The 22713-nt window shown below is 45.0% G+C and overlaps 1 protein-coding gene across 1 annotated transcript in view; it reads left to right on the forward strand.

Moving 5' to 3' along the window:
* The window catches only part of TFRC (transferrin receptor), a 661121-nt gene that overhangs the window by 411377 nt on the left and 227031 nt on the right, over positions 1-22713 (forward strand). The window contains exon 15 of the mRNA XM_044070291.1: positions 116-195. Within this exon, the coding sequence (XP_043926226.1) occupies positions 116-195 (80 nt within the window). The remainder of the gene's footprint in view (positions 1-115; positions 196-22713) is intronic.

The following is a 22713-nucleotide window of genomic DNA, read 5'->3' on the forward strand; positions in this document are numbered from 1 at the left end:
ACTCATGGCTGTTTCCTGTACACTTGTTTTGCTGTCCAAGTAGACTAAGGATGTCTGGTTTTTACTGTGTGCAGTGTGATATTCAGGCAAGACCTCAGACTTTGTTTTCTTTCAGGTAAAATCACCAGTAGGTGGGACAACTGAAACAATCTATGAAAAGATTAAACGAACCTATCCAAACTGGAAGTCCTCTTGGTAAGTTTAATATTTATCAGTATTTCATTAAAATTTTAAAGGAGAATAAATCTGAAAGTGAAAATGAAAGTGCAGAGTTTTTCAAAGCTGCTTCTGCAGCAGATGTTAGTTTGCACCAGTTATGTACTAGTTGCTGAGGTCGCAGACCCTCCCCTGCATTGACGATGATGATTTTTGTAACCTAGCTAGTCTTCAAATGCCCTGTCCCACTTTTGATCCTTTAGTACTTTTAAATGATTAAAGAGAAGAAATTGTGTATATATGGGTGTGTGGGTGTCCAAATAAAGTTCAGCTGTCCTAGTAGGATTTTCATGACCTTAGTTGCTTGCTACAGCAAAAGCCATGGTTTGCAGAGCAAGGCACGAGTCAAGAGAATGGTATAGTAAAATTTCCACAGCATTGGATATATCGTGGAACACAGTGAAGACGGTCCTCAAAAGTGGAGAAAATATGGGACAGCAGTGACATTGCAAAAAACTGAATGTCCCTCCAGAATTGAAGACGAGATGAAAACTGGTCAGGGAGGCTGCCAAGAGACCTACAGCAACACTGAAGGAGCTGCAGGAATTTCTGGCAAGTACTGGTTGTGTACTGCATGTGACCATCTCCTGTATTCTCCATATTCTGGGCTGTGGGATATGGCTGTAAGACGGAAGCCTTTTCTTGCACAGAAAAACATCCATCCCTGGCTAAAATTTGCAAACCTGCACAAGTCTCCCAGAAGCATGTGGGAAAACGTTTAGGTCTGAGACTAAAGTTGACCTTTTTGGCCACTATTCCGAAAGGTACGTTTGGTGCAAAAACACTTCGCATTATCAAAAGAACACATCCCCACAGTGAAGCATGGTGGTGGCAGTATCATGCTTTGGGGGTTGATGTTCTTCAGCTGGAACTGGGGCTTTAGTTAAGGTGGAGGGAATTATGAACAGTTCCAAATACCAGTCACTTTTGTCCCAAAATCTTCAGGTGTCTGCTAAAAAGCTGCAGATGAAGAGGAATTTCACCTTTCAGCACAATAGTGACCCCAGGCGTCCCTCCATATCAACAAAAGAATGGCTTTACCAGAAGAAAATTCAAGTTGGAATGGCCCAGCCAGTACCCAGACCTAAATCCAATAGAAAATCTGTGGGGTAACCTGAAGAGGGCTGTGCACAAGAGATGCTCTCACAATCTGACAGATTTGGAGTGCTTTTGTAAGGAAGAGTGGGCAAATATTGCCAAGACAAGATGTGCCATGCTGAGACTCTTACCCAAGAAGACAATGTTCTAATTAAATCAAAAGGTGCTTCAACAAAGTATTTATTTAAGGATGTACACACTTGTGCAACCAGCTTATTGAACATTTTTATATTTTTTACTTTAACAGATTTGTTTCTAATTGAATTGCACAGGTTATAGGTCACATTAAAAGGTATGAAAAGTTTTAAAATGATTTATTGTGGTCTCATGTTTTATATCACAAAACCCTGGCATTTTAACAGGGGTGTGTACACTTTTTTTATATCCACTGTATGTATATGGGGTGAGTGTGCATGCACGTTGTACATTGGAGCCACAGCACTCTTTTTCTAGACCGTATTCCATTGCTTTGTAGTCAGGGCTGCAGTCTCCCTGTAAAGAATAAGTGGGTGATTATTAAAACATCCATCATTTTTCTAAAAGTACAACCAAGTGCCTTTGTTCTTTTTTTCCTCTCTGCTGTTGCAGAAATCCAGAATACTTTTTACATATTTTTTTAATGGGCACTGGATGTTTATAGGTTGTACAGTATTTACCCATGTGATATCACAAAATCACATGGATAAATACTGTACAGGCCACATTCCTAGAGTTGCTGTTATATTTTGGCCTTCATTTTTGTATTTCATTATATATTCTGTTGTATTTTATGACTAGACATTTTTCTTTAACGTTAGTGTAGCCACTTTTGTACATTTCCAAAAAGTTTTCAAATGTGTTCAGGTAGCGTCTGGTTGTCCTTTCAGTTTATACTTAATTGCCTATACAGTCGGCGTTTACCATTAAACTTTTTAGAAAAACTACAGCTTTTGATTGCGCAGGTAGCTGAAGCAGATCTGTGGTACAGAGAAATATGTACCTTCATTCTTTGTCCTTTTATTCCAGTCTTGCAGTATTCTACATGTGGGTTTACTCCTTTTGTGCAAGTCTGGCCAGTATTCCAAAGTTTTTCAGTACCTCAGGGTGCATCGGGCATCTGAATTGGCAGCAGTTACTTGGGCCATAAGTAATGTCTGCACACACCAGCCCTCAACTTTTCAGCCACCTGTTGTACGTCTGGTGTTCCTGCTACTCGCTGACATCTGATTAGAAATCAGGTAAGTACCCCGTGTTGGAACCTTTCATTCCTTCTTTCTTGATGCACTTGCCCCTTCCGGATGACATGAACAAACGAAGTGTGGCCGGCAGATTCCTCAGACACCCATGATCAGTGACTTTGTTTGGACAAAGAGCACGACCACAAGAACTGCCCTATTTGTCAGGTGTTCATTCTAAGACCTTGCGTCGCTGTTTGCATGCTCTGAACCTTTACCTTGAGAACCAACAGTTAAAGGCACTTGCATTGGGGACTCTTCTGATGCCCCAACTGCCTGAGGCCCAAATCCATGCGGCCTACCTTGCACCTCTACCGCCTGTACCTCAGCCTGTGGCTGACATCGGCCTGGCAGAGGAATTGGCTTCTGCCAGTCGGGATAAAGTAGGTACCTATGAGGAAGCTGCAAAATCCTGAGTGGATGGCATGTCCGTAGAGGCATTACCGGTGGCAAATTCCGAGGATGGCCTGCGTGCTTTGTGGGTCTGTCCGATTCCGCAGATACCATCCATTCTTCTGTCTTCTACCTGGATGTCAGCTAGGCCTCTTAAGAAACAACCGAACATTTCTCTCCACCACCTGAAAGCATGCCCGATGGGCAAGCCTTCAGCCAAAGCCTTTTCAATGCCTTAATGGCCTTGTGTTGGTAAGAAGCCCTAGCATAGTCCCTCCATTCTTAAGTCGTAGGCCTCAAATCTGTGATACTGGAAGGAGAGACTAAGTGCAACTTTCTGACTCCTCCTCAGAGGACTTACACCTCACAGATCACCTCTTCCCTGGAATATGGCTCCCCAGAAGAGTCCATTGACCCTGACTCCCCAGTTGAGGATTTAACCTTTGGGGAAACTGTCTGCAAAATGAAAGACCACTTGGGAATCCACTGACATGACTAAGGTGCAAAAGTGGGTTCTAAGACCTCATACAAAGGATTCTCCCAGTCCTTCTGGTGTCCATCCTATTCTCACAGCATTTCTGGATGCCTTTTCAGCATCTCTCAACCCTAACGCACAACCTCCTGGTTCCACAACCTCCTCTGTGCAGGGTTGACAGATTGTACAAAGCTCCAGAATCTGAAATTTTTCCTCAAGTGCCCTCCAGCTGACCCAGCCACTATTTCCATCTCTACTGATTAGAGCTTCCAGACTTCTCTCCCTACTACAGCTATTCTTCCAGCTGACAAGGACAACAAGACAGTGGAACGTGTGGACAAGATCTACACTTCTGCCACTCTTGTCCTTCAGGGCCACAAGTAACCAGACTCACATGGCCAAATATTTTCTAGCCCTACTGGACAAAGCCACCAAGAATTGGCCAACATCCCAGACTGCAGCCAAAAAGCCTCACTGTCCTCCCTCCTAGCTCTCACCTTCCAGGTAAACAGACACACCATAGGGTGCAGTTATGATGCAGCTGAAGCCTCAGCTAAGTCAGCTGCATCAGCTTCTGCTTTAAAGAGATATTCTTCACTACATCTACAGCTCCTCCCTGACTACTTCAGGGTTAAGCTTATGGATGCCCCTTTAGATCATTCTGCTTTGTTTGGTAGTATAGTAGCTGACCTCTTCAAGTCTCTACAGCAAAAAGACAAATGCAGGACCTCAAACACTTAGTTTTGCCCATTCCTAAGTTCCATAGGAACTACCCTGCCAAAACTCTAAGGAAACCATCCCATCCTATGGCTCCCTCCAGGCCCAGGAGACCTAGAAAATAGCCCTCTCCGGCTAGAGCTTCTGCAGCCCCCAGCCAGACACCTCCTTTTCAAGGTAGGGCAGGTAGTGTCTGACTACCTGCCAGCCTTATTACCAACCCCTGTTATTCCTCTGCCCCTGTCTGCCCATCTCTCACTGTCTCCTTGTGTGGTCCCACATTACATCAGACAAATTGGTTCTTTCCATCATCCAAAATTGTTACTTTATGACCTGGATCATTCCCTAGTATGAAAGTGTTCTCAGCCCCCCCCACCAGTTGGCTCCACCTCCTGTAACCTGTACTGTAAGCTCTGCTGACTCAAGGCACCATAGAACCTGTGCCTCTAAGCAAAAGGAAGAGGTTTCTATTCCAGAATTTTTCTGGTACTCCAAGGATGGACCATGGAGACCTATACTAGATCTCTTGCATCTCAACCTTTTCCTTAAGGTTCAGGATGCTCACTCTCCCCAACCTCTTCCCCCTGCTCCTGCCCCAAAGGTTCATGGCAACCCTAGATAAGCATCCTTTTATATCTACATATCCCAATAAATCCCGCATTCAGGAAATACCTCAGGTTTTTGACAGGCTCTTGCCATTTTTAGTTTTCTGCCTTGCCCTTTGGGCTTTCCACTGTGGGTCAGTATCAGAAGGCAGCTAAAAACACCCTTACCTTGACACTACTTAACCAAAAACAGGAAATGGTGAATGGCCAGAAGGCATTTTTTCCCCAGGAGAAAAAAATCTTTGGGCCATTGTTGGGAGTTTGCAGTTTCCTTCACTGTAGTGTGATCTGAGTAGGTATATTTAAATGGTGGGTGTGGGGGGCAGCACAGCCTCCCACTTTATTTTGTGGGTTTTTTGGCCCAGTGATTTTCCCGCTGAAAAAAATCGCTGTTCTGGTGTTGGACATTTCCTGGTTTCAGTTGAGCAGTGTCTAGGTAAGAGTGTTCAGTGTTTTTAGCAGTTTATGTAGTGAATTTATATATCCTTCCACTGCACCCAGGGTATCCACAAAATGGCTCCAGTCATCGCTTATTGCAGGACAAAGGGTAGCCAGATATTCCCCTACCTGATGACCTGCTAATTCAGGCAGACAATCGGAAGACCCTCCTTCACACTCTGCTTCTGTCCGTATTGCAGTCTCTAGGATTTTACATAAATTTCCCAAAGCCTCACCTGGAGCCCACACAAGACAGTCTTTCTGGAGTGCAGGATACGCAACCTCATGAAAACCTTCTGCCCCCAGACAAGGCGGTACCCTTGATAGACCACCTGTTCTGCATCCTCCAAGCATCAGAACTGACAAGGCAGTACCGGAGACTTGTTACATGGCAGCCACTATACCCATGCTCCGCTTAGCAAGACTGCACATGAGAAAGCTACATTGCTATCTTCGGTCAATTTGGGCCCAACATTCTCATCCCCTGAAATTTAGGGTCCCCCTTCTGCCTTATTTGAAACAAATTTAGTGGTGGCTGGTACAAATAGCCAATGACACAAGCCTCCCTCTCCGACCACCCACACAGATCATGCATACAGATGCTTACGATCTGGGCTGGGTAGCAACACTAGGCCAAAGATGTGTGCAGGGTTTGTGGCAAAGCACGCAAACTAGAGCACATCAATGTCAGAGATGCAGTCCTTGCTCTGCAAGCCATCCTACTCCAGCAAGACCCACTAAAGATTTCCACCAACACCACTGTCCTGTGGTATTTCAAACTCTGAACAAAATCCTACCTCATTTGCAGACTAGCTCTGCTGGTGTGGGATTTGGTCACCGCACAGGCAGTTTACCTCCCCTCCCTTCACAACTTCCAGGCGGATTATCTCAACAGAACCATCACAAACAGTCATGAATGGATGCTACACAGAGATGTCTTCCTGGATCTGGTTCACCGGTGGCTGTGTGAAGGCTGCCAGCCTAGCCAGATGGAATTAAATTCTGTTATTTGTAAGTATGAATGAATGGAAAAACTACAAGCTTGTTTTCTTAAATAAAAGAATATGCTGTGAAATGTTGAACCTAAAACAATGTAGCAGCATTGCCCCTCTGCTGTAAAGAAAGCCAAGTCGAGCATTTCTTGTCTGTCCTTTGAAATTAAAATTATTTCATGACTGTGTGATTACAATTCTGCACTGGCCAGGCTAGATATAGGCTTCCTGCCTATTTTAACTTGAGGAATAATTACTAGAGCTTACATGTGGAATGTATTATATGGCTGTAGTTTCCTGCAGGTGCAATATAACATTTATGTAGTATCTGTTAGCCAGGGAACACCAGGAAAGTGTGAAATTATGTAATGGGAATCAGGACTGAAAAAAAAAAGCATTTAAACAGAATCTGAAAGCATTTTTGTCTTGAGCATCCAACTCCCAGCACAGTTTTGCTCAAATGCAAGTTATCTTAGACTTGTGTTCTTTTAGAAATAGCTAGAAATTAGAAAGATTAGACTGTTCTGTGATGTCAGAACTGTACTAAATTAAGTTTCTCTGAACTCTTGACTAGCACTGTGTAGTAAATAGTAGTGTCTTGTTTTGACTAAATATTTGTACTGCCTTTCAACTGTGGCAGTTTTGTAGATTTAAACTCTTTAGGTACTTGCATGCCTTTGGTTAAATTGTATAAAGCCACTCTACTAGCTTTAGCCCTAGGCTATACTAGCAGTTGGATAATGCGCAGTATTAATTGGACACTTTTTTTTTTCAGGGCCCTTTGAGTAGCTAATAAAAGTGGGGGGGGGCGCAGCTGGTACTACCATGTAGTGTGGGAGAAAGGGGCACAGCTGGAGAACCTGTGCCAGCTTTCCCCAGGAGTATGTGTGGTTGTATAAACTCTTACCTCAAAGCGCATGCGTGTCAGCTACATGGGCAGGGACACGAAGCACTGGTTGTACAGAGGGTGTTAAGAAGTTTTAGCTTGCCCACTAAGCTGAGATCTGGACCCTATAGCTGTGCCAGTGGGGAGTCTTATTGGGGACCTGGAGAGTAAGGGAGTGACCAGCCCCAGACTGTGATCTCTGTGCTCTTAAGGGAAATTGCACTTTACTGTGTATGTTATCCTTCATATACGAGATGCCCTCTCTGGTGTTAGTGGTGAGGATTGAGGCTCCTTGATTGCTGGGCCAGGGCACGGGAGTCGGTGGCATACCTAAAATAGACCTGTTTGCCTCCTCCCAACAGGCAACTTCCTGGCTTCTGCACCAGGACACCAAGGCACTGGCAACAGAGGCCTTAATTTTTTGCAAGGGGAAATTTTGGTAAGCCCCCCCCCCCCCCCCCGTCCCATTGATTCAAAAGGTGCTGCTGAAAATTCAGCAGGACAGACCAGAAAATCTTGATGGTGACTCTACTAGCCAAGCCAGCAATGGTTCCTTCTTAAGACAGCACCAGTTCCCTCTTTGTCCAGAGGCATTTTCCACAAGTTGTTGCCACCCCCACCCCACTGCACCTCCTCACACAGCACAAGGGAAAACAGATATACCCAAAGTGGCAGTCTCTACACCTCACCCTGTGGTTGATAGGATTCTGATCCCCTTCAGACACCTGTAGAGCGAGGACATGCTCAATGTCCTGCAGGAGGACAGGAAACCAGTTTGCAAGCGGCATCCCTCTAATCCTGTTTTACCTGTGTGGACAATTGCAGACAGGTCTGGCCTACTCTTCTATAAAAGCACACTTGTCTGCAATCTCTGCCTGTCTCCCTGTAGATCCACTCCTAGCATCCAGACTTCCTACCAAACTCTTCCTCAGTTACTTCACGTAAGACACCCCCCCCCCCCCAGGAAACTGTCCCCTCCTCCCTGGGATCTTTGTGCTGGAAAAATTTACCATAGCTCCTTTTGAGACAGCAGACAAAGCCTCCCTAAAACTTTGCACATGGAAAACTTTTATTGGTGGCTCTGACCTCAGCCAGGAGGGTCTCTAGAGCTACAAGCTCTGATGGCTAACCCCCACCATTCCTAGCCTTCCACCTTGTCAAGGTTACTCTCAGAACTAACCAGTTCATGCCCAAGGTGGTGAATGACTTATCCTTGAACCAGGCCGTACATTTGCCCACCTTTTTCCTGAACCAGCAGGGGGAAATTGAAAGTACTCCATTCCCTAGATGTCCACATAAGCTTAGGTTTTATCTCCATAAAACCAAGTCCATTAGAAAATCTGACCCAACTATGTCTCCTTCCACCCCAGAGTCCTGAGGAAAGCAGTGACCAAACAGTCCATTTTGGTCTGGATCTCCTTAGGCCATTTCCTTGTGCTACCTATACCATGGGGAAAGCCTTGCAAGGCAATATTAAAGCCCACTCCACCAGAGCTATGGCTTCAAGAGCCTTCTTTAAGGGACTAGACACCAAGACAATCCTTAAAGCAGCTACTTGGTCCTCAGTGCACACTTAACACCAAACATTACAAGTTGGACCTTATCTTAAGGGCCAGGGTGGGGTTTACCAGGGCTATCCTTCACTGATTCCTGGAAACTTCAACCAGACCACCACCCTATTCACAGTGAGCTTTGGCACTCACCCACATGTGGAATACTGCAACAGTGGAAGAGAACATAGAAAAGTTGTGTAAAATCTTTCCATAACAGCAGATGTCCTCTTCCATATTGCAGTATTTCTTCCCAACCTCCTTCCCTCTTATGTTGCACTTGCTCTTTTGAGTGGCACTGGACGGGCTATGCCCTTCTAGGACTGGCTCTAACTGGGACCAGCTATTCTGAGGCTAGTGTGTGCAGATGTCACTTATGCCCCACGTAACTGCTGCCACATCAGATGCCTGACTTACCCTGAGACAAACTTAAAAATGCTGTCTGGGCTTGCGCAAAAGGAAAGGTTAATCCACGTGTGCAATACTGCAGCATGGAAGATAAGGACATCTATGGTTATTGTAAGATTTTACACAACTTTTCTTTCTACCTTGTGTTTAGGCAACTGTTTTAGTCTGCTTTAATTGTTTTTTTGGATATTCAGTCAGTTGATTTGTCTGTTCTGCATTTTACACTTGTGCTGCTGACAAACATCACTAAATATATACATATTTGCTTTACAGTAAATTCAAAACATTGCTGCTAATTCATATGTGCACCTGCACATCTTCCACAACTGGTTAAGTTAGTGAAGGAGCAGTTATCTATTCTGATAACCATATCACCACTGCAGTAGGTAATACTAGAGTAGTCTGTTGTCCACAGGTTAAACTGCAGCAGTGAATTAGAATATGTAGTATTTGCCTTAATTTTATGATTTGAGTGATTGTTGTTTTGCTTTGAGTTTTAACAGCAGGAATGACTAGTCATCAATTGTGCTGCTTAGTGGTGGTGTAACAGAACCGTTCTGCAATTTATTTCCTCTCCAGCAGCTAGCTTTAATTCCAGAAGGGTAATTTGATTGGAGAACAAGCTTTTTCCACCATAGTGTTAAAGTGCAGATCTGATGTCCTACTCTCTTGTTGCAGTATTCATACTGTGGGATCCTCTGCTTCAGGCGACCCGAACGTCTGCTCTTATACAAAAGCCTTCAGCCTGGTTGTTGCAGGTGTGTGGGACGTCACATGTAGAATCGTAGAGGGTCCTTAGGTGTGATGTTTGCACGCACAGACCTCAGAACGAACTGCCCATTTGGACAGGTGGCCTAGGAGATGCCAAGAGGTCATTTGGGTGAAATGCTAGACTGACCCAGAATGGACCTAGCGCTGGTAAGGGCTCATTGGAGTCTTAGTCCTGCAATTATTTAAGAAGGGGGGTCAGGAGGGAGGAAGGGAATACTGCATCATGGAAGAGGGAGGACTTCTATAGTTATGGTAAGACTATACACAACTATTCTGTCCTATTCTCATGTTGCAGTATTCATACTGGAGGAGTACCACAGCTCAGGAAGGAGGAAGGGCAGAGGAAGAGGTAGCAGATTCCAGAAGTCCTTGCAGGCATTTGTGCTGCATTTAACTCTAGGACTCTTGTCAAGCGCCAAAACTTCTTAAGGTTGGGATTCTTTGGCCCAGTCCCCAGTCAAGCCTGGACCCTGTGATCATGGGGGCCCCCTCTCTTCCTTGGTCGTCTTCATCTAAAAAGATTAGGCTGTCTGATCCAGTTCCTTGGATCTGTTGGATCTGACCCCAGCCTCAGCTCAGTCAGATCTGATGTCCCCTGGTATTAGGCCCAGTAACTCCCCCTCCAGATCTAGGGCTCTTGCTCAGAGGCCCTCTGATCCAAGGTTGTAGGAATTTGCTCCCTGGTTGTATTTCACTGTTGCAGTCATCACATTTGTGTTATCTGCCTGCAGGTAGCCCTCAGCTGGCCTGAATACCAGAGTCTTGGGATTTCTGCGTCTGCTGTCGCTTCTATGACGTCAGGTCGTCAGGGGTATAAAACATGCAACCGATGCCATTGCATCAGTCTTTCTTGCTGTGCGGTGCCCAGAGCAGAAGCAGTTTACAAGTGCTGGTTGGCAGACTCCTGAAATTTTCATTTGAGTTTCAGACCTGAAGTCTTCAAAAAGATAAGTACCCCATTGGGGATCCTTTTTTCTTGTTCTAACTAATGTCAGAAAAAATAGTCTTGCCTGTGGAAAGCAAATACCTCAGATTTTCATTCTTACTGCGTCACCTGTTTAGGCCCCGACCACGACGTCCCTCGCTGTCTGCTTTGTGCCTTGTTCAATGCCCAAACTATTCGTAGTCGGGCTATTTTTGTAGCCAAATACTTTTGTTCCCGATCTCTGTAATCCAAAATGGCTTTAAGCCATCAGACTACCAATCTTCTGAAAAAACATAAGGATAAAGACGGACTGCATAGGTCCAAAACTGCCGAAGACACTTCCATTAAGCTAGTCACCAGTCCGGTATTCAGTGAGGTGCTTTCGCAGCCCCTGATGCCCAATTCTGCAGATTTGCAGGCCTCTACTGAGACCCATTCGGAGTATTGTATGCCACAAGATGCTTCTCCGTCTGTGGAACCTACGGATGTCTACCTTAGATGGTCCAGAGCCGCTGTGCAGGCACCAGCTTCTGAGGGTGTATTCAGGCCTACAGATTTTTATATTAAACAGACAACTTAGTTTCAAGCTAAAAATACCGAATTCCTCAAGCCTAAAGCTCTCAATATGCTTGGAAAACCAACGACCAAAGTGCATTCTTAGGCCCATGTCTCAAACAAATTATTAGAATGGCTGAAGACCTTATTACCTTGATTAGGGGAAGCCAGCCTTCACCCTCTGAGACCTAGAACTGATTTTCCTTCAGATTCTTCTGATCAGGGATTTGATATCTCTTCCTTTGGGCTGCCAGGACTTGCTTATATCTACTTATGAGAATTCTGATGCAGAGGATTCCATTCCCTCTGCTTCCCCTCCAGAAGAATTTTTCTTTTGGTGAAACCTTGTATACCCTTAGGGAGCATTTCCACTGGAAAAGCCAGGACTATTCTTAGTCCAAAAAGAGACTTAGGGAATTTTTAAATTTGCCTCAGCACAGGCCTACAGCTATCCGTCCTGCTCTGGAGATCGTAGATGTTTTCTTGGAGTCCAGCCTTACCCCAGACACTGCCTCCAGTTCCCAAGAAACCAGACTGGTACTAGAGTACATGACTCTCAGATTCCTCTTCAAGAATCCTACTGCGGATCCAGAGACCATTTCCCAAGGACCAAAAAGCATTAAGGCTACTACTGCCAAAATTCCTACCCCTTCAAACAGGGGATTCTAGGGCTTTTTTGTCCAGATGGGATAAGAAGGTATACACCTCTGCTACTCTGGCCATTAGGGTTTTAAATTGCCAGTTTCATATGTTGATTTAGCAGCATATTATGGGACTAATTTAAACAGAAAATGTTGATTCCTGACTGCTGTACACAAAGATTTACAAGAGTTAATGCTGTCTGCTGACCAAGTTGGTAAACATACTTTGCAGTGTGGTCTTGATGCTTTAGAAGCATCGTGCAGGGTTGCTGTCACTGGGTCTGTACTTAGAAGGCATGCTTGGCTTAAGGAACAAAACTTGCCAGATCATGTTAAAGCTAAATTACTGGATGCACCCTTAAACCAAGAGTGCCTTTTAGGCAACAAAGCAGAAGTCCTCAAAAGGATGGAAGATAAGGCTAAATCTATGCAAATTGATAGACGTCTTACAAGTATAGCCACCTAGATTCAGTAGGCATTGACCTTCAAAGAACTGGTCCTTTCCAGGCCTTTTCAGTCCAAACCCAGGAGCAGCAGACCACCAAGACGTCAGTCTCAGGCTATGCACAGATCTAAGCAGTGGGGTACTGCCACTTCCAAAACAGGGAGTAGTAATCCACCCCCTATGGAAAAATTGCACAATGAGTTATCTAACTCTACCAAGCCTTGATCAGCTACTTGCACCTTTAGGAGGAAAACTTGCCCTGCATGCAAAAAAGCTGGGAATTCATTACCCAAGAGAAATGGGTTTTAAACTGTTTCCCTAGGATACAGATTCCACTTCCACTCACTCACTCCTATCCCCAAGGGGATGGCCAGACCTCCCGCCAAACCAGTGGGCGGAGGCCCAAAAACAAGTGCGCTCTCCTCAGCATCAAGGCTATTCAACCTGTGCCAACAGAACAAAGGGGACAAGGTTTCTATTAAAGACTGTTCCTGGTTCCCAGAGAAGAGAACTCCTGGTGTCCTATCCTGGACCAGTCTATTCTCGGCACCTTTCTGGTGGTTCCAAAATTCAAAATGTTAACTTCAGCTTCTTGCTTTGCTAACCAAGGATGCCTGGCTGGCAACACTAGACTTAAAAGAAGCTTACTTGCACATCACAGTAAGGGAATCTTGCAGGAAATAACTACGCTTCAGGGCAGGCTCCATACAACCACAAGTGACTCCCTTTCACTCTACCCCTGCCGCCCAAACCCTAACAAACACATCTGACTATGCATGGGGAGCTCACATGGCAGGGCATTCAGGGCAAATGGAACCCAATACAGATCCACCTGCATATCAGATATGTTAGCTGTACAGTATGCTCGGATAGCCTTCAAAGACCTTATTCTTCCAGGGCAACTATTGGTAAAGACCGACAGCACCACAGCTGTGGTACATAAACAAGCCGGAGGAACCCAATTCCTACTTAACTCTGCAGACTAGCCATGGCTCTGGAACACAGCCTTTAGCAACCAAGTGAACCTACAAGCTCAATTCCTGCCAGGCAAACTAAGTCACTGGCAGTCAACTTGAGCAGAAATCTCTTGGACCCACACAAATGGAAACTGGAACCCAAAATATTCAAGCTCTTTACCAAATGGGACACCAGAGGTAGACCTGTTTGTCTTCCCTCAGAACTACCAATTGAACAAGTGCTACACCAGAACTCTCCACCGTCTAGCTTGGAAAGTGGATGCCCTATCTTTTTTTACCTGGGAAGGCTTCTCTGTTTATGCCTTTCCTCCTCTGCCTCTCCTCTCAAAGGTTTTACTAAAGGTCAAACAGGACAAGCCAAGGACAATACTGATTGCACCAGACTGGCCACGCCAGCACTGGAACCCCCAGTTGTGCACTCCACATAAATGTAGATGTTGGTGTATTCACTGTTGCAGTCCTAGATGTTCGTGTTACCCTACTGCAGTCGTCACACTTGGGTTATCCTGTCAGGTGGTCCCGCAGTCTGCCTGAATTCCAAAGACTTGGTCTGGCGTCGGTTGCTGTTGCTTCTTCCCTGACGTCAGTGCGCCAGGGGTATATGAAGCATCAGATGCCATTTTCTTCAATCTTTCTTGTCGCGCGGTGCCCAAAGCAGAAGCAGTTCGCAAGTGCCGGTTGGCAGACACCTGAGATTTTCGAATAGAGTTTGTCTGAAGTCTTCAAGTCTAAGTACCCCGTTGGGGAATCTTTTCTTGCCTCAGTCCAATGTTAGAAAAAGTTAGCAATTTTATTTCTTGTGGGAAGCAAATCCCTCAAGGATTTCCATTCCTATTGTATTCCTTGCCTAGGCATGACATCATAAGTTGTCTGTTTTGTGCTATGTTCAATAAGCGAACTATAAAGCAATGCTTTGATTTCACACGACACTACAGTAGGAAATCTAATTACACTATGCTGTCAGAGCAACCGACTACCGGAGTGCATAAAAAACGCAATGATAGACAGGCAGCCTAGATCCAAGCCAGACTCCGAGGCCTCGGCTGGGCTGGTCGCTGGTTCTCCGGTTTTCAGTGAGGTGCCTACACAGCCCCTGGCTACCGCTGAATTGGATCCCCAGACCGCTTCGGATTCTCCAGCAGATTTCTAGGCAGACGCAGCCATTTTCTTTGGGCCCTACCGACGACATTGCAGAAGCCTGTGCTGTAGAAACTCCTTCGGTTTCTGAAGATGTTTTCAGACAGACTACTCTCACCATAAAATCTTATGCTAAGCTTCAGACTCCTCTAAAACCAAAAAAGACCACTTCAGTCTCCAGTTCAAGGCCCCATGCCTAAGAAACAGATGCTTAAAATGGCTGAAGATTTGACTTTAATCAGGGGTTCGCAGCCCCCCCCCAACAAGGCCTTGACAAGAGGAGGATTATGCCTCTTCTGATCAAGTGTCTGTTTCCTCAGCCTCTGAGGAACAGGATTACTCCTTCCCCCTTAAGATTCTGATGCTGAAGATTCCATTCCCTCAGCTTCTCCCCCTGAAGACTATTCCTTTGGGGAAACCTTACATACCATGAGGGAACATTTCCACTGGGAAGGTCAGGACTACTCAGACTCAAAGAAAAGGCTCAGTTTTTTACTCCCCCAGCACAGACCACTTGCTATCCCCCCAGTTTTAGACATTGTGGATGATGTGTTCTTAGAATCTAGTCTAAATCCAGATTCTCTGCCTCCTGCCAAACCAGATAGATACTATAGAGTGCCTGACTCTCACAAATTCCTATACAAAAGCCTTGTTGCTGATCCAGAGAATCTCCCAGGGTCCCAAAGGGGCTAAGGCTTCCATGGCTAAAAATTCTGTACCCTCTGAAAGGGACTCCAGAGCACTAGATAGGTGGGGGAAGGTTTACACCTCAGCTACTCTAGCATTAAATTGTCAATTTCACATGCTTAAATACCAGCAATTCCTAATGTCTCAAATAAAAAAAAGATGGGCACGCACCCTCAACAGTCAATTCAAGGAAATGCAGGATCTGTTGCATGCAGCTGAACAGGTGGGCAAACATACTTTACAATGTGGTTTTGATGCCTTGGAAGCTTCCTCTAGAGCAGCTGTTACTGGGTATGTTATACATAGGCATACTTGGTTAAAGGAACAATCTCTGCCTGATCATGTTAAAGCAAAGTTACTAGATGCACCCTTACAGCAGGATGTCTTATTTGGGGTTAAAGCAGAGGAGGTTTTAAAGAAAATGGAGGATAAGGCAAAATCTATGCAGACGGTCAAAGATTTCTTAGTTACAGCCCCCACGCTTCAGCAGAAATTGGCAAACACAAAATTGGTCCTTTCCAGCTTCTGACAGACCACAGAGGGGTAAATACAGGCGCCCAAGGGGCGCGGAGGACAAGCACAAATCCCTTACAAACCTCGCCAATGGGGCACTGCAACACCAGGGAGGAGAAGACAGGTCCCAAACTACTAGAAGGCAAACACAATGACTTAAACCTCAAACTGCCAAGCAAAACTCTCTTGGCAGCTCCCTTGGTAGGAAAATTAGCACTTTTTGCAGACAACTGGCGCATCGTCACAAAGGACAAATGGGTCCTAGACATTATCTCAAGGATACAGATTCCATTTCCACACCTTGCTAAGGATAAAAGGAATGCCAAACCTGCCACAATCAATGGGCAGTGGCACAAAAACAAATTGCAGCTCTCATGGACATGAGCCATTCAACTGGTACCTACACAGGAGCAAGGCCAAGGATTTTACTCTAGGCTTTTTCTAGTCCCCAGAAAGGACAATGCTTGGAGACCCATTCTGGACCTTTCAGTTCTAAACGCCTTCTTGCAAGTACCCAAATTCAAGATGCTAACACTACAGCAGCTTCTTCCCATGTTGGGCAAGAAAGCTTGGCTAGTAACGTTGGACCTCAAGGAGGCATACCTGCATGTCCCTATCAGACAAAATTGTAGAAGATGCCTCTGTTTCATTGCAGGTGCAATCCATTACCAATTCTCTGCACTGCCCTTTGGCTTATCTACTGCGCCCAGGGTCTTCACAAAATGCCTGGCACCAGTAATTGCATACTGCAGACAGGAATTCAAATGTACCCATACCTGGACGACTGCCTCATCCAAGCAGAAAGGACATTCTCTTACAGCACCTGGCTTTTGTAAAACACCTAAGTTGCCTAGGGTACACAGTAAATGAAAATAAATCAAAACTAGTGCCCGTGCCCTCACAAAATGACATTCCTGGGTGCCAGGTTGAATACAATGACCCAGATGGCTTATCTGACGCCAGACAACTACAATTAACTCAATGCTTCATAACAATGGCAACAAAGACCCAACTCCCTGCAAGAAAAATTCTGCAGGCCTTGGTCTTCATGGCATCTCGCATACTACTAATACCATTTACAAAACTGCATATGAGGAAATTACAATGGTACCTAAAAAGCGTATGGACTCAATGATACCTCTCATTCCCTGCCTTCAACAGGAGTTTCTATGGTGGTCACAGGCATGTCCTCAACAAGGGTCAGCCTTTCACCTTATCCCCAGCCAGGCAAACTATGACAAAAGATGAATCGGACTATGCCTGGAGGGCACACATGGCAGGACTGTGCATTCAGGGGGGAAACACTCCTACCCTCTATGCAGGCAAGCAATGACCTTGTGGAACACAGCACTGGCTTACCAAGTTCAATTACAAGCTCAATTACTACCAGGAAAAAACACATTGGCAGACCTAAGCAGAAACATTATGGAACCCCACGAGTGAAAACTGGATCCACAAGTATTTGCAATGATAACTCAAAAATGGGGGCACCCAGCCATAGACCTGTTTGCCAGCCCCCAAAACTATCGGCTAACAAAATTTTGCACAAGGACTTTTCACCAAGCTTGGAAAGTGGACGCACTCTCGTTCAGTTGGAAAATGCTGACTATACGCCTTCCCTCCATTACCCCTTCTCACAAAGGTGCTGCTGAAAGTCTGGATGGAGACCCCAAATGCTCATTGCTCCAGACTGGCCACGCCAGCACTGGTACCCACTATTAAGGAATATGGCCCAGGGCCCACCATGGATTTTTCCACAAATGTCTCATCTGCTCACACAGCAAGACAGTCAGATTCTACACAGCCAGCTCAAAACCTTAAACTTGGCTGCATGGCAAATCACCTAAGCAACCAGCCAGCTCCTCTTTATGGGTGTTATTCTGGAAGCCAGGAGGCTCAGCACCAGGAAAGCCTACTCAGACAAATGGAAAAGGTTTTGCGCCTGGAACCAAGCTAAAGGCTAAAATACCCTGCAGCTGGAAATACTTTAGATTCTACAATATTTAACAGAGATGTTACACAAAGGGCTTTCTTTTTCATCTATTAAAATCCACGCCTCAGCTATTTCAGTTCACTACAACACGGATCCTCCCTTATTTTCACATCCACTCCTAAGGCAGTTTCTCAGAGGGGTCAAAAACATTAGGCCTCCCAGGAGAGCACCAGCACCTACTTGGGACCAATTTTGTTCTGGAAAAACTTGCGCTACCTCCTTTTGAGCCAGCTTTCTCAGCTGACTTAGTTTATATCATGGAAGACTGCCCTGCTGCTAGCAATTACTTCAGCCAGAAGAGTCTCAGAACTTCAGGCTCTAATGGCAGAGCCTTTCCTCATTTTTCATCAAGAGTTTCTCTACGAACTAGCCCCTCCTTTATGCCTAAGGTGATATCCAGTGTGGCTCTAAATCAATCCATCTATTTACCCACCTTCTTTCCAAATCTACAGAACAAAGGAGAGACTCCTGCATTCATTGGACATTCACAGGCAGCTACGTTACTACTTAGATAAAACTAAGGTTTTCAGAAAATCTGACCAGCTTTTTGTATCCTATGCTACAGCATCAAAAGTAAAGGTTATCTCAAAACGGACCATTTCCAAATGGATAGGACATTGCATATGTTTTTGCTGCACCCACTATGGAAAATCAGTTCTTGTTAGCATAAGGTCCCACTCTGCCAGGGCAGCAGCTACATCTACAGCCTTTCTCGGGGGGGGGGGGGTGCCAACCAAGGATACTCTGGAAGCTGTAACTTGGAGTTCAGTACACACCTTCACCAAACATGATCACTTACCACTTTAACACTAGAGCTGGCTTCGCCACTGCAGTTTTGCAGGGCCTTCTAGCCTCCTCTAACCCTGTTTGACTCCACCTCCCATCCTTAGCTTTGCTAGCCAAGTGTGATGACTGCAGCAGGGTAACACGATGAACGTAGTACAGTTTTGTACCTACCATAAATGTAGATGTTCAAGTATATACCCTGCTGCAGTCCAGGTTACCCTCCCTCCATCCCCTCTGACCTAACTAAAACCTTTCAATACCTTAAAATCTGATGCAACCTTTGTGGTGTATTTGCTTAAAGCTGGAGGGATATTTTGTTTGTGCTAAACTTTATTGGTACTTTCTACTGACCACCTCTTTTGGGGGGGGGGGCACCTTACATCTGGGGCAAGAAAAACTGAAGAAAATGACGTCTGATGCCTCTTGTATACCCCTGGCGCACTTGACGTCGGGGAAGAAGTGACAGCAACCGACGCTGGACTAAGACTTTGGAATTCAGGCCGACTGCTGGACCAACTGCTGGACCACCTGACGACAGGATAACCCAAGTGTGATGACTGCAGCAGGGTATACACTAACATCTACATTTATGGTAGGTGCAAAACTGTACTTAACCTTCCCTCCAGCCCCCTGATTTCTCTTTACTTTTACCTATCCTTGTTTGGCATATATTCTTTCATGTGTATTTGCTTTTTGCTGGGGGTGTTCCATACCATACAATTGCTTCCTATTGTGGGGGCACCTGACATCTGGGGCAAGAAAAACTGATGTAATGGCATATGCTGCATGTTTTATAACCCTGACGACCTGATGTCATGGAAGAAGCGACAGCATTCGATGCAGAAATCCCAAGACTCTGGTATTCAGGCCTGCTGAGGGTTACCTGCAGGCAGAAATGTGATGACTGTAATGGTGAATACATCTACATTTATGGTGTACATAACTGTACTATCCGAGGCCTTCAGATCTGGCGAGATTCAGATCAGTCTCTGATCTGGTTTCCTCTGATTAGTCATGTGCGATAAAAGCTTTTGCATCCTTATTTGCCTTTTAATCCAGGATCTGTTAGATCCCACAATTATTAGAGTACTCCGTCAGGTTCTGGCTTGAGGCAGTCCCCTTCTGTTTCCAAGTACAACAAACAAACTAAGTTCACCACTTGGTGTCTTTTGACAAAGCTTTCAAGTACAACTCTTTGTCAGTATCTAAAAAAAATGCTTCTACGAGCTTTAAATCTGCCAATCAAATCATGTAAACAAGTAACATACATTTAAAGTGCCCTTAAATATAAGACTCATTGCATTCTAAATATTGGCATGTGTCTCATTCAATATAGGTTTAATGCTTACACTACTATAAGACCTGGAGGATAATTAGATTGAAAATGATTAGACATCTCTGTCTTAAGAATACCTCCACCCACCCACCACTTGCTGCACTCACAGACCTCAGAACTAACTGGCCAGTTGGACAGTAGCCTAGGAGATGCCAAAATGTCTTTCAGATAGGTGAAATGCCATAGACCAGAATGGACCTAGTGCTGGTAAGGGCTCAGTGGAGTCTTAGTCCTGCAACTATATAAGGGGAGGGTCAGGAGGGAGGAAAGGAATACTGCATCATGGAAGAGGACAGCTGTGGTTATGGTAAGACTATACACAACTATTCAATGTCCTATTCTCATGTTGCAGTATTCATACTGTGGGAGAGGCCTGGACCCTGTGATAAGAGGAAGGTCCCCTCTCTTCCAGGGTTGTCCATCTAAAAAGGCAAGGCCGTCTGATCCCAGTTCCGTGGATCCAGCCCCAGCCTCAGCTCAGTCAGATCCAATGTCCCCTGATCCTAGGTCCAGCGACTCCCCCTCCCGATTGAGCGCACTTACTCAGAGGCCCTCTGATCCGAGGTTATGGGAATCTACTCCCTGATCTGAGTTCTTCTGATCTGACGTGATCCAGGGCAGTGTCAGATCCAGCTTCCTTGGATCAGAGTCCTGTGGGATTCAAGCTTTTGAATCCTTATTTGCCTTTGGATCAGAGGCGGTTGGATTCAGGATTGGTGTCTGAGCCCACAATTGTTAGAGGGCTCCCTGTCAGGTTCTGGCTTGGGGCAATCCCCCACTGTTTCCAAGTACAGGATTCTGTCTTCAGATTGGCAGGGAAGGCGAGTGGGCTCCAGACATCCATCCCTGGCTGGGTCCTCCACATTGTCTGTCTTCCAGGAGGCTGTTCCTGACCAATATGGACAGAATAAGGTCCTTTCTCAAGGCTTAGATTGAATTGGGGCTTCAATAAGTCTCTTGCCCATCTAACCCATCGCTGACTTCCCGTCCAACTAAATGGGTTTTGGACTTTCAGGCCATGGGTTGCATAAGGGCGAAGACGAGGGTCCCTGGAGGCCACTTTTCTTCCCCATCTTGAGTCAGACTGCCTCTGCTCCACTTCCCTCAGGGAAGATGGGAGTCCTGGTCTTGACATGTCACCCTAGAGTCCTTGGGTGGGGGGGATCTGGATCTTTTGACCAGTCCTTTCCCCTTGATGCTTTGGCTCTTGGCAGCTCTGGTCTGGTATTGTCTGGAGACCAGGAGGCATTGAGTTGCTCTGGTATCTCTCCAGGTGGGCTTGCCTGCTGGGGGTGCAGGTGGGGCATCATTCAGCCCTTCAGCCTTCCGGGTTGTAGAGAGTATCTTCTCCTCCACGTGGGTTTCTTCCCTGGCTTCCCAAGGACAATCCCATTCCCTCAGAGTAGACATTTTTCTCATCCTATCCAAAAAATACTCTTGAGGCAGTCACTGGAAACAAACTCCAACTTTTAATGTAGTTTACCCCTTTTAAGGGTACGTTTAAGCAGGTTCTTGTAGCAAATTATTGGGAGACGAGCTTGTTTAATTGGAGCACTTTCCCATAAAATGGGAATGGCTGGTGGCTTATGTTCCTTGAAGGCTGTTTGCTGAGATACCAGAAGCACCATTAAAAGTGTGACTGCCTCCTGAGAGTATTTTTTGGATATTTCATGTTGCTGTTTGGATTTGTTCTACATGTCTTTGGAGGGAGTATCTGTTTATGGAGCCTGCTGGCAACAAGGTATTTTTCCAGGACTGGTTGCAAGAAAGGAAAGAAACTGGCAGGTATGGATCCCTGGACTGGTTTAAATCTAGGGGATTTTCAGTCGTTTTTGAACAGTTAGAAAAATATATGATTAAGGAACGGACTATTATGTTGTTGGACACATCTGCAATTGAATTGTAACCCTAGGGGTCTCCATGTAGATAAACTACCTGCCTACGTCTTTACTGACTATGGGGATGATTTACTGGAGGAGTGGAAGCAAGTTTCCACTCACTGTACTCTTAGTTGGCTGAAAATTTTGGTCAAAAAGAACCAGATAGTATGAGAAGGTTAGTAACATTGAGGAGTTACAGGAGGTGTTGGCCAAGGAAACGGCTAACAGCCCTTTGAGTGCATGAAGGGCATTAGTCTGTTTGGTTAAGGTTGAGAAGAAGGTTGTGGATCTGAAGAAAAGCTAAACAGTGAAATAACAGACTTTGATAAAGATCAAATATTCCTATGGCAATGAAAACCAGGAAGAGGGCAAGCTATCAGAGTTGCTGGGGGTAGGTCATTCGTATCACGTGACTTCAGTCTCATGTGGATTTGAAATGCAGGCTGGGAAGAAGAAAGCTTCATTTGAGGACATTAGGCAACTGAAGGAGACGGACAATCACTGCAGAAGGATTTTCAGTCCAATGAGAGGCCAGAGTTGGAAAAATCGTGGAGGCAGGAGGAAATAGTGAAAGTAAGGTTTTCGATTTTACTGAAGAAGTTACTGTTGACATATCTTGGATGGCATATAGTAAGAACTTTAATAAACTGATCGTTTTTGTAGTAATATGGCTAGTCAGCTGCATATCAAACTTGTCAAATGCCACCATTGGTAAAGACCGTGAAAATTCCCAGTTTGTTCCTACTTTTCCATCTTTGGTAGATGTTTTGGAAGTTAAAGTTTTGTAGAAAATTGTAGGAGAAATTTGAAGGAAAATAAGCACTTGTTGAAACTGATACTGAAATGTTTGATACTGAAGATTCATTGCTTGACATGTCTATACATGAAAAATAAATTGGTAGATATTTTTTCCAAAAATGAAAGTGATGGGGGGAAGTAGGTTATTTTACTGGTTATGGGAAATCAAAGGGGCCTCATTTTTCTTCTAGTACTTTCCTCCTAAATGTTCTAACATTGTTCAAAGTTTTTAAAGTGTATTATGTAAAGTGGAATTTTAATACCATAAGCTTGCTAG

Source organism: Protopterus annectens, chromosome 4.part1, assembly GCF_019279795.1.
Source record: "Protopterus annectens isolate FY-2018-M chromosome 4.part1, PAN1.0, whole genome shotgun sequence".
In the NCBI taxonomy this organism is placed as follows: domain Eukaryota; kingdom Metazoa; phylum Chordata; order Ceratodontiformes; family Protopteridae; genus Protopterus; species Protopterus annectens.